The 13076-nt window shown below is 45.9% G+C and overlaps 1 protein-coding gene across 1 annotated transcript; it reads left to right on the forward strand.

The window, feature by feature from the left end:
- Positions 1-7884: 7884 nt before the first annotated feature.
- On the forward strand, positions 7885-11109 carry LOC120684855 (putative disease resistance protein RGA3). Its single transcript, XM_039966720.1, has 3 exons — positions 7885-8633; positions 10424-11013; positions 11094-11109. The coding sequence occupies exons 1-3, from the start codon at positions 7944-7946 to the stop codon at positions 11107-11109; spliced, it is 1296 nt and encodes a 431-aa protein (XP_039822654.1). The 5' UTR covers positions 7885-7943.
- The last annotated feature ends 1967 nt before the right edge of the window (positions 11110-13076 follow it).

Below are 13076 nucleotides of genomic sequence, written 5' to 3' on the forward strand. Positions count from 1 at the left end.
CTTACACTGGATCCATCGTTTGGCATTCCTCTGATTGTCAAGCTTGATGTGCTTTGCTTCCTCTTGAATTCGTGACTCCTCCTAAATCCGCAAACATTCCACGAACTCAATGAGGGCTTCAATGTTCGGAAGCGACAGTTTCTTTGCCTCTTTCTCGGGCTTCTTTTTCCGATGGGCCTCCTTGACTAGTGAGCATTGTTCAACCTTCGGTTTGAAGGCGAACTTCTCCTGCTGACCATTAATGTTGAGCTGAATCTCTCCAGCTCCAACATCAATATGGGCATTTGCTGTGCTCAAGAATGGCCTGCCCAGGATGAGCGGCGTCTTGGCGTCGACTTCCATGTCGAGTACGACGAAGTCGACGGGAATGAAGAAATTCCGGATTTTCACCGGGATATTCTCTGCTATTCCCGCAGGATAACGGACCATTTGGTCCGCTAGCTGCAAACACGACAGTAGGGGCAAGTGCATGATGGTTAAGTTTGTCATAAACTACCTTTGGCATGACACTGATGCTTGCTCCCAAGTCGCAGAGGGCATTGGAAAAGTGTTGAGCCTCGATCGAGCAGGTGATGGTGGGGAAGCCTGGGTCTTTCTTCTTCACCAGGAGAGGATCGAGTATAGCAGCGCTACACTCTTTGGTTAACTGCACGACCTCAGTGGTGGGCAACGTCCGCTTATTTCCAAGACTATCCTTGATATACTTGGCATACGTGGATACCTGCATAGCGTCAAGAAGCGGTATATTCACATATAGCTTCTTTATTACCTCGACGAACTTGCCGAATTGTTCGTCGCCCACTGGCTTCCTTATCCGCTCCGGAAACGGTAAGGCAGTTGTGTCGTGATAGTCCCGTGAAGTTCTAGGGGGTTCCACAAGGTTTTCCTGGGTAGCAAAAGTGTTGGATTCGACAGCTTCCTCCTGCGCTTCGTCTTCAACTTCGGTATGGCTAGCGATTACGGTCTTTCGCTGCTTCCATGCATCCTGTGGAAAAGGTGGCTCTTGCGTGGTCTTACCACCACGCATGGTCACCGCACTAACATTTTCTTTCAGGGGTACTTCTGGTTGCCCGGGTAGTTTCCCCGCGTTGATGTTAGGACATGAGGATGCAAGCCGAGCTACTTGAGTTTCTATCATCTTATTAAAGCTCAGTTAGTTCTTAATAACAAAATTAAATCCCTCTAGTTGTGCAGCCATAGATTCTAGGATCTTGTCATTAGCAAGAAATTTCTTACTAATATTATCTTTTATTTGCTTTTGGCCGTACACTAGGTCTTTTAATGTGGGCTGAAAACTGTTATTGAAGTTCATACCTTGTTGTTGACCGAAGGGGAGGTTGGGCTTGGAGTTCCAACCCTACTGAGGACGAAATCCTGAGTTGGGAGTATTGTTGCTCCTCATGAAGTTCGCGTCCTCTTGAGTTAATGGGCACGAAGTGCCCGAGTGCCCAGTCTCGCCACATGTTTCACATATTATACGAGACTCCAAAACCTGATTAACCTCCTGGTGCGGAGGTTCTAGCTTCTTCATCAGAAGTTCCAACTTGGCAGCTAACATGTCAACTGTGTCGATCTGATGCACGCCTCTGGGACGGGCTGGGTGCCTTTCTCCTTTCCAACTTTGGTTGGAAGCTATCTTGTCAATCAGCGCCTTTGCGCTCGCAACATCGAGAGAAAGGAAGGAACCACCCGCTGCTGCGTCAACGTGGTCCTGGGCTTGCTGATTCAAGCCGTGGAAGAAGTTCTGAATGATCAGCCACTCTTCTATGCCGTGGTGTGGGCATGCTTGAATGTACTCCTGGAGACGCTCCCAGACTTCCGGGATGCTCTCGTCCGGTAATTTCTGAATTCCGGTAATCCTGTTCCGGAGGGCATTGGTCTGGCCCACTGGAAAGTACTTGGCTAGGAATGCATTCGAACAAGCTTCCCATGTCGTGAAAGCTTCCTTGTTGGAATAGAACCACGTCTTGGCTTTCCCGAGCAGTGAGAACGGGAACAGGCGAAGACGGACGTCATCCAATTTAGTTCCTCTGGGGTTGATGGTGTTACTCACCTCTAGGAAGTTCTGGAGATGGGCGTTGGCATCCTCGGATGCCTTTCCGCAGAACGGACTTGCTTGGACCATGTTCATAAGTCCAGTCTTCAGCTCAAAGCCGTCATTGCCGGCTTGGTTGACATTCAATCCAGTAGGAATGTGGCTACTAGATGAGGCAGAAAACTGACAAAGAGTCTTCTGAGCCATGGATGAGGATGCTGAATTGGAGGGTGAACTAAAGGGCCAAGTGAGTCTCTTCTAAGGTGGGACGACGCGACGTCTCAGGATTCTCCCAATTCTTTCTGGATTTGGGTTGAAGTTACTTGGTAGGTCAAAACCGGTCATGCACTGCTCTGCATTGATCAAAAGATAGAGAGAGCAATGGTAAGCCCGCTAGGGTTAGCGGTGACAAACTAGTAGAGTTCATAAAACTATCTACGATATTTTTAGCCAATTGCTTCCCTGGCAACGGCACCAAAAATGCTTGTTGGCATTTCTTATGCCCGATAGAATAGATATTCTGCAAGCGCACAGAATCACCACTGTAGCACTTCACCTTGGAGTATTCCAGGGTATCGTAACTTTCCTCAGGGAAGCACTATGGTAAAGAGTATTGTAAATCGAATGATAACCGTACTAGGTTAATCATCCGACTAACTAGACGAGGGTAAGCCAGATAGGTGAGTGAGATAAATGGCCAAACAATGACCGAGTGATACACGGAGATTCAATTCCTTAGAGAGGTAGCAGCTGGGAGAACAACGAGTGAGATAAGACTCCTGATACACTTCTGAACTATCGAGCTAGCCTCTCTAGATCAGACTAAACACCTAACTAGTTCTCGGGAAAGCAGAGCTTACTTTGGCGGCTGGAAGAGGAAGAACTTCAGAGAGGGATGAGAGGGGAGTCCAACAGCAACCTGCACTTCTGCTATGAAAACACCCGAACGTGGTGGACTACAAAGGACGGATAGGGCTGTCACCACCTACCGACTACCACAACGGTTTCGTGGGGTGGAACACACTTTCTAGCTAACACTAAGGTCAGACACCACGTCTGCACTCGGTGTTAGGATTTCTCTTGAGGCCTTCGAGAGAAATCCCCCTCAACCTAGAGCACTAACTTGAGATACTCTAGTCCGGGCGAGAAAACCCGTAAGATAAGTTCCCGATTACTAAGAAAGATAACTTAGTCTAAGCTAAAGAATAACTTCCGCGCTCAAGCTGAACACTCAGACTCGAGTAAATAAATGACAGTGGAAAGTAAAGCTGACTCAGAAAAGTAAAGAAGATAACTTATATTGATAATATCAAAAGAAAGATACAAGAGCTATACCAGACTTCCGACGAGTCCGGAATCCCGAGCAAGCTCGACTCGACTCTAACTCCCAAGCTACTAACCTACTCTAGAAAGTACAAGTGAAGAGAGAAGAGCTCCAATGGTGTGTGTTGAAGTGATGGATGGTGCTTCTATTTATAGCCCTTCCAAGGTCGGTATCTGGCGGTTAATCCCCGTAGCGTCAGTTGGAAGCAGGTAAGGTCGGTGTGCTTGTCTTCCACGCGATCCGGGGCATGAGACACTGCAAAGTGGGGCCGGCCGGCCTCCCCTAGGCCGGCCGGCCTGGGATTTCGGCCATCTGGCCACCGCCTTTGCACGGACGTTCTGGATTGCTTCAGGAGGTCGGTAGTCGTTGCGTTGCCCGAACGCTTGAGGTTGTAGGCCGGCCGGCCTAGGGGAGGCCAGCCAACCTCCCTCTGGCCCAACTCGGCCCTCTGTTGCGCCGATGTTTCCTCTGCGTTCTGGTGACTTGCCTCGGTGGTGAATCACAGCCCTAGACCTTAGTTAGTTCAGAGTTGTGTCCCTTTTGTTCTTTGTGCAAGCCTTCCGATCCATCCAATCAAACCAAGTCCTAACCCACGACTCAGGGCATTATGATCGTGTCACATTGCTTCTGGTTCGAAGCCGGGACCATGTTCTTGGAGGTGTTAGGCCGGCCGGCCTAGGAGAGGCCGCCCGGCCTGGGATTTTGCCCATTTCTGTCCATTGTTGGTACACCTGCTCCTGGAATCAAAACTTATCCAAAACTTGTGGAACTCATTAGAAATAAATAAAATATTAATGGAACATAGTTTAAAGCTTTTGTTATTCCCGAGAAGTTGACGGCTAGAATGTGAATTTATTGCCGTCAACAGCAGGCCTGGAGCGTCGGGTTCTCCATTCTCACGGCTGGGTCCGTTGGGCTAGGGGCGGCACCCACGGTGGCGGGGATCGCTCGACCGACGGTGGCTGGCGGTGGCTAGCCTTTTTAGCTGCGGGTACCAAGGTTAGCAATGATGGCCTGCAATGGCTTCGCTATACGGCAGTGTGTTGCACGAGGCGAGGTGGCGGCCGGTGGGTCGGCCTGGGTGTGTGGCACGAGATGGAGAGCGCCAGCGCGAGGCAAAAGGGCGGTGGAGACGGTCGGCCGCGACGCGTGGGAGGGGCACGTCAAGCTGGAGGTGGCTTCTGGCCAGCCCACGGTGACGGGCGGCACTGCACAGCGGCGGCGGTGAGAGAAACAGAGGAAGCAGGCTGGAGGAAGGGGAAAAGGACTAGTTTTCAATTTCCAAAAATTCCAGGGGCCCAACTATAAACTAGCAATAACATTTAAACTAGGGCTCAAATGAAAAAGTGCCCAACATGAAAGTTGTTCAACTTTTCAATATCTACAACTTTGATGTTGTGCAAAAATTGATTTGACCAAAGGATAAAGAGCTAATTTTGAAAACATAGAGGGATTTTGAATTCAAAGGACTTTTGTCTTTTCCCATGTAAATTCAACTCAAATGCAGACTAAAAAGTAAGATTTTCTGCCAAGCAATGATTGCACTAAAATTTGCAAATACACCCTCCACAAAAGCAATAATTGCACACCCTATTCAAATTAAACTATAGAAAGGACCTTGCATAATATCATAATTACACATATAACCTTTTATACTTACAAAAATATTTTTTTCAAGCAAATCAAGCACATGATGCATAAAATAGATACACAACTACTGTGCAGACACCTAGGGTGTCACACTGTGTGCTTGGCCGGAGGGGGTGGCAGCAATGCATCTTTATAGCTGCTGCATGCAGCCGGTGTGTCGATGCCCCTCTGGAAGGGTTCCTATGGGATGTCAGGGAACGACGACGGCAGAGACAGCATCCTATGACCTGGGGTCTTGGCCTGATCATGTGCTGGGGGACATCTTGGGCGAAAGCCTCAGTGAAGGTAACACCCATGGGTGTCACTTCCCCTGATGAGGGTGTCATGTTTCCCCAGCACTATCTTCCATGGGCGAAAGCCCGGTCCATCTCGGACAAGCGACAGTGGCGTCCCTGACATCATTCCCTTCTAGAAGGTGTTGCTTTTGAAGTTTGTCATGGCCACAACATCACCTTCGGTTGATGCTCTTCGATTCTCGGCGCACGGTATGCATGTGGAGGGGGGACTTGCAGCGTGAAGTCAGAGCTGCTACGTCAGTGGATGTGGCTCGGCAACGATAATATGAGGCGAACCCCCCTTTTTCATTGACTAGACTGTTTTGGAGGTCGGCAAAAGCAGGGGGCGGGGCAGAGGTTCAAAATTGGAAGTCAGAGCTGCTCTTCATATTGAGCTTGGCAATGATGACCTGTTGCGGCCTTTCGCTTCAGACCATCTACCTGTCTTCGTTAGGATCATCTAGGGTCTGCCATGGGATGTCGCAGGACTCATGACAGTTTTGTGCTCTTCCACATCATGTGGGTGAGTCAGCCCTTTGTGTGCCCTGTGTTGATACCATGTTCGGCTACCCTTCTTGTACATACAATTCTTTCATCTGAACTGAGCAGCAGAGCTCCTGCCTTTATTTCAAAAATAAGAGATAGAATCACAGAAACACGTAGTGAGTAATCATTCTTTGACTGCGGTAACCTTATACATGAATAAATCAGCAAGGAAATGACATCTCCCAAAAGTAAAAGGAAAATTTTGCTCACGGACACCGTTCAATCGTGGAATTGGCCGATGCACACCGCCAAAATGATAATTTGGCCAGTACCATTATGAAACGGTGGTTCTTTGCTGCTGGACACCGCATGCAATAAAATATTTATTTTCATGGTTCGGTAGAGAGAAAGACGCGTGAATAGACCACATTGGCCCCTACAAGTCGTCTTCTACCTCTAGATTCCACACTTCTCTCTCCTCCATTCCCTCAGGTCTACACTGTGCATCGCCGCTCCTGTCCACAACCCCGCTTGCCCACCGCACTCCCCACAGACGGTAGTAGGAACCAGCAGGCAACAGACACCCCCATGAATAGTAGCAGGAATGGGTCGAAGGTGTCACAAAGACGGGACATGAAGCCAGGGCATGAAGTCTCTAGAGTGACGTCCGTGTGGGGTGGGATGAGCCATAGCTGTCGGGCATCATCCGTGTGGGTGTGACGCGCTACTGCCAGGGTTGCTTCATCTATGTCCGAATCTGAAAAGGGACAGGGACCACCACCATTAGTAAGGGTAGGGGCATCGTAGAGGTCGCAGCTGGTTGGATTCACGGTCGGAGGCGACCATTGTCATCACAAATGGTGCGTCCGCCTTCGCTACCGCCATTGATGATGTCGAGGCCGCCGCTGCATGGGTAGCAGGTAGGGAGGCGCATCGTATCCAAATGTGCCAGCTGCTGCCGTCGATGGTGTGTCGGGGCACGAAGAAGTACGACTCCCGCTCGTCGATGTGCGCCAGGCCTGGGACCTCCCAAGGGTCATGGCGATACAGGTGCACTGTGGGGATGATGTCGAACTTGAGCCACCTACTTTAGCTAGAACCCAAGCAGCTCCTCCGTCGGATTTAACAGAAACCCTGGCAGCTCCAGCTCCGTTGTCACTGCACCAGATGACGGTGGTGATGCGGCAGGCCATGGCTCTGCCATGGATGAGTACCAAGTAAGTACACGTTGCTTGGCCTTTGCTAGTTGCTTGATGGATCGATGGAGAATTGCAGACAAAGATGGAGATAAGAGAGAAAGGTGGAGTCTAGAGGTAGAAGATAACTTGGAAGGGCAATATGGTCTATGCACGCATCTTTCTCTCTCCCAAACCATAAAAATGAAAATTTTATTGCGTGCGGTGTCTTGCAGCAAAGAACCATGGCTTTATAATGGTACTGGGCAAATTGTCGATTAGGCGGTGTGTATCGTCCAATTCCATGATTGAACGGTGTTTGTGAACAAAATTTCCTAGAGTAAAACTAAACTCAGGACTACTATTAAATGAAAATTTAATACCAAGTTCTACAACATTTTTTTTGAAACACCATCTACAACTTTGAGCACAGACCTACTCAGTTCTTGAACACAAACATCACCTTTAGTGTCATCTGTGTTAGAAATATGGAATATCAATAAGCCGAAACACTCTACAATGCCAACAACACTTTATCAGTTTACAAAACCAAAAACTTTGTTTTAAAAACTTGGGCAAGAAAGAAGAGAACAAAGAAGTTGGTGACATCTCCTTACTCCAGTTCATTTGAGGCCACATAATTTCGAAGAGTATGTGTTAACCCATGCATAGCATGATATGCCTAGCTCCTCCTTGCCTGTATTTTATTCTGAAAGTCAATAGAGTGTGAAGTGGAGTAGCTTGGTATTACAATATAAGTAAAAAAACAAAGAGGTGGAGAGCAGCCATACCTGCAGGATGCATTTTTGTTCACTAGACTCGGTCTGCCCACGAACTTGGCCCTCAAAGCGGTATCCATGAGGTGTGTTTGTGGGCTTCACCTGGCAACTTGGGCCATAAATTGTCCTAGACCCACAAACAGACAAAAACAAACCAGTATTGAGCCAAGCGAATGGTACATCACCCTAAAAGATGGCAATTTGCAGTCCATTACTGAAATGTTGAAAAGTATGCTCCCTACCAAAAAGTATTTGATTGTTCTTGATGATATGTGGGAGGAAGGTGTGGATAATTTGGAAAAACTAAAGCATATGCTGCAATATGGTAGGAAGGGAAGCAAGATCATATTAACTACACGAATGCAACATGTAGTGGATAAATTGGATATTGGTGCTCTAGCTAGTCAAGGAATAATCTGCCCTATGCGCAAGAGTGACCAAATCAATTTAAGCATTTTATCAGATGATGACTGTTGGAATGTGATGCGACAAACACCATTCTGGCAAGATGAGGATCTATGTGGATTAGAAGCAATTGGTAGACAAATCGCCAAGAAGTGTGCAGGTCTACCACTACTAGCACGATCTCTTGGATTTTTGTTATCCCAACATAAGTCTACAGAGGCATGGGAAGATATAAGGGACAAGAAGATCTTTTTGGGTATGGAAGAAAATACTTTGTTTCAAGAGCCTTTGGAGCGCCTCATGTTGAGATATTACTACATGCCGTTAAAGTTCAAGTTGTGCTTCACATATTGTGCAGTTTACGCCAAGGGCTTTACTATCGCTAGTGACAACCTCATCCAGCAATGGAGAGCCCTTGGATATATTCAATCAATCGTCGATGGCAAACACTGTGTTGACTATTTGTTGGGGATGTCTTTTCTTCAAATTTCCAAGACTTCTCAGGTCAGTAGAATAATCTCTTTTCCATCCGTTGATTCATTCTGCATGATACAATGCTACCGATGTTAAACTCCAAGATTGTCAACAGATCTATGTTAGTACTTATTTAACAATAAATTGAGTGGCATGGTGGTCTTACCCACAGTTATCACTGCAATCCACATCCATGGAAACACAATGAACACACGAACTATTTTGCCACTTCTCCATAGTATTTCAGTAAAAGAAAAGAAAGCATCATCAACTATATGAGCAGCTAATGTGCCAATCGCCCAAATTTTTTTGGGAATGTTAAGTTGGGATATTTACTTAATATAACTAACTAGAGTCATAATAACTGATTTTTATTGTTAAAAATTGACCAGCTATGGCTAAATTTTTGTTTACTTCATCGAATGGCGACTAATGAATCACAGAATTCTGAACATTCAGGCTATGAATCTTTTTTTATTTTCTGAATAGATGATTGTTTGTTAGTTAGAAAGAAAGACACTATCAGAAGGTAGAAGGAAATGATCACATTAATATTCTGATTGAAATGTTTAATTGTAACATGATGAAAGAATTAAAACCAATATACTCTAGTGATAACTCAAGAACCTCAAGCTCGTTTTGGAAACATAAAAACCCAAGAACCTTAATGGCAATGAGGACCCTAGCGAACATTATCTGAGATGGAAAGGAATGACCTTTTTCCCAAATATGTAGGAGGGGTGTGCAAGTTTGTAGTAAAAGAATTAAATGATCCTTAGTGCAACTTGGCTACAACCAGCACTAGGCTCAAGGAGCCAATCAGAATAAGGACTAGGTTAGATGTTTTGTAATTTAAAATATGGAACATAATATCTAATCGAAACAATAAAAATTTGTTGGAGAAGAATTTGATGGTAGCAAAAAGATCCAAACAAGCTGGGACGTGTCTAAGAACTTTAGAAGAATCATACCATAATATATGTAGAAATACTACAAGATATAAATGAGAAAAATAAAACAATCATATTAAACAAAGCATTAAGGAAACATGAAAATGTTTTGTATACCCAAACCAAATGGATCATATAGAGAGGAAAAATAGGCACATAGACAAAAACCCCCACATGCTATTGTGGGTGTCTATTTGGTATGCGATGTATATCGGAGTTGTTTGGTTTATGCCCTGCCGCCACACCCTTGGCTTGGCAAGCATCTTAGCTCTAAGCGCTCGAAATCAAACGCCTTGGGGAGCTTATTGGTTTATACAAGTTGTCTCAAGGCAATGCAAATAAGCCCTATGAGTGAAGGACGGAGAAAAAAAATGCTGTAGTGCTGCTGGCTTAGGGGACAACAAGAGCAACAGTGGATGAAAATTTTGGGAGAATCAGAGCTGGACAAGAGAGGTATGGCACTGACGCGTTGGAGAGCAGGAGTGGTGGATGCACGGGACAGGTGGAGTGAAAATATTGGGAGAAAACTTGTTGGTATCCAGTTTTTTCTTGAGATTCTCTAAAAGTGGAAATAGAAATCCAATTTAAGCATCTTGGGGTCTATCAGGATCAGTGCAAAATTGTTTTTTTTTCTTGAATGATGCAGGAGAGCTAAGAAAAAGCTAAAATAGCTCAAGGCTAGAGTCACCCATCCTAAGCAGAACGCGAACACACCTAGATAGCAAAAAGATCTGAGAAGATCGATGCTAGTATTATTATTTTGTGAAATTCACTCAAGGTTTAACAGCTAGGAGTAAGAATCAGCTCGTTTGTTACCATCAAGATAATCTTTCTCGCTACTAACTGTAGTAACAACTGATCTGTCTGCAGAATGCTCCAGAGGATGCTGAAGGTCCCATCAAGGTGACGATGCATGATTTGGTTTATGATCTTGCAACGATAATGCTTGGCCAACAGTTATTTGCTCTAAATGATCCCAAAGAATTGACTCAGAACAGCCTTGAGAAGAATTATTGCCGACATATGCAGTTTATCAATTATCAGAAGCAGTCTATTGATCGGAAAAAAATTCCAAGTAAAATTAGATCTCTCCACTTTACAGAGTGCGACAGATTGCAGCTTCAAGATAAGTCATTCTCTAAATGCAAGTATTTGCATGTCTTGGACATAAGTGAATGTTCCATCCAAGGGAAATCAGTCCCCAGCAACATATCGTTGCCCTCTTCCATTCATCAACTGATGCTGCTAAGGTACCTCGATGCCTCGGGCTTGCCAATTACATCACTTCCGAAATCCTTGCATAAACTTCAGAATATGCAGACACTAATTCTGTCTAACTGCGCACTTGAAACCTTGCCTAATAATATTGGTAGCCTTCTTAACCTTTGTTATTTGGACCTATCTGGCAATAGCAGCCTCAATAAGTTACACGTGTCATTTGGGGAGCTCTCTGCACTCTGGTTCCTCAACCTATCAGCATGCTCTAAATTTTATGAGCTACCTGAGTCAATTGGCAATCTTATTTCTTTACGTCATCTAGGCATGTCAGGCTGTAATGTGCTCCAAAAACTCCCTGACAAGTTCGGTAGCCTTCCTAACCTCTTGTTCCTGAATTTTTTTTATTTTTAACCTTTTTTAATAATATTTTAAGTTTAGCCAGGTTAGCATTATATTTTCGCCCCATAGCCTGTTTGGTCGCGCCATCCGCATTGGCGCTACAAATAGTCTCTGTCGCGCCAATGCAGGTGGCGCGACAGAGCCGCCACGCTAGCAGCGCAGGCAGCGGCGCGCCACGCAGGCTGTCGACGTGGACAGGCCTGTCGCGCCAGGCGGGCGCCAGTAGGGGTGGCGCGACAGGCGCTATGTCCCTGAGCCCGTGCAGGCCCCCTCCTCCCCCACCCTCCCTTTTGTGGCGGAACCACCCAAACTAACTGGGCCCGGGTGCACTGATCTTCGTTGCTAGGCAACTCCGACCCAAATCGGCACGCACCGGTAGTTCCTCGAGTGAAGCCTCGATAAAAGCCACGCTATTCCAGGATCGCACAGACAACACCCACACGAAGGTGAGCCCAGAGATTACAACACAGATCGTCTCATACATCTCAGAGTGATTGCAGCGAAAGATAAATTTATTACAAACCGGGTTCAGAATAGTAAAGTACTACATAGTTCAACTACTCAAATTATTCAAGTCTCATTGTTCAGCTGAAGCAGTAAAAGATAACTAGCGAAATAACGTGGCGCATCGATAAAGCCCGTACGAAAGCGTCACTCAGCAGGAGGGTGGTCAGCACCGGCTGAAGGACCATCCCACTCGACAGACCAGCCCGGAGGCAAAGTACAAGGCCAAATAAGACTCGCAATCATATCGTCGAAGTTAGTACCTGAAAATAGTGCCACAAGCAAGGCTAAGTATACTAATACTCAGCAAGACTTACCCGTCACCGGATATAACTTAGTCCAATAGCTAGACATGCAAGGCTTTTTGGTTTGGGGGGTTTGTTTTGCCAAAAATGCCGCTAAGTGTTGATCCTTACTTTCAGGTTTTACTTAGCCATATTCTAGTTGGATTAACCTTTCTAAATTTGCAACTATCTCTACTCAAGCATGGTAGAGCAACCATTTAATCATACAGCAGTATTATCATCATTTGTTCCACTTGTTACTCTGTGTGACCGAAAACATTAAGCAATCTCATGCCGTGAGAGGTGGACGATTTTGAATCGAATTTCAACCTGGCCAGGGGAACCTAGACCACATGCATGGGGATCAACTTCGCTCCCGCCCACGCTACTTTTCCCCTTTCTTTCCAGGTCGTGGATCCGGGACACCCCCCCCCCCCCCCCCGACTATAGAGTTCGACCACTCTGCACCCGTACGTCCGGACAAAAATAAACCTACTGCTACCAAGGGGGTGCGAGATCGTTCCACTTGCTGGTCCAATCAGGTACTTAAGCTTACCGATTACCATATTTCTTGGTATGTGGCTAGTACTTTCAAACGCTTAACGAAATGAGCCACACACCACGACCTTAGCCAATTTGACTACACCAGCGGGGTATCACAACTACACAACCCCGCCCCGTTGTCCTTATATTTCAGCAGGAATTTAAAGTCAGTAAATTCCTATAACTTGCGAGAGATAGGAAACCCCTCAACTTCTACCGTCCCTAATTAGCGGGGCAACTAGTCGATAAAAAGACCCGGAGGTCAAACATAGGTTCTTAGGGATCATGGGTCTATGGTTTTCAATCAACGCCTAGAAAACTTAAATGCAGGAAATAAAATTATTACAACACATTATGAATAGTTAGATGAATAATAACTCTGAAAATAATGGGATTATGCACCGGAGCTTGCCTTCTTGGGCACTGTCAGGCAGAGAAACTTCTAGGGCTTGGCCTAGGTCTTGAGCTAAGTTAGTGCAGTTCAAATTAATCTCCTGAGTAAGAGAATCCGCGGGAACTAGCTCGTATTCACCGTCCGCAAGATTAACTGTTTCTATATGCAATGCAAGATTATG

The sequence above is a fragment of the Panicum virgatum genome, chromosome 8N, assembly GCF_016808335.1.
Source record: "Panicum virgatum strain AP13 chromosome 8N, P.virgatum_v5, whole genome shotgun sequence".
Taxonomy (NCBI): Eukaryota; Viridiplantae; Streptophyta; class Magnoliopsida; order Poales; family Poaceae; genus Panicum; species Panicum virgatum.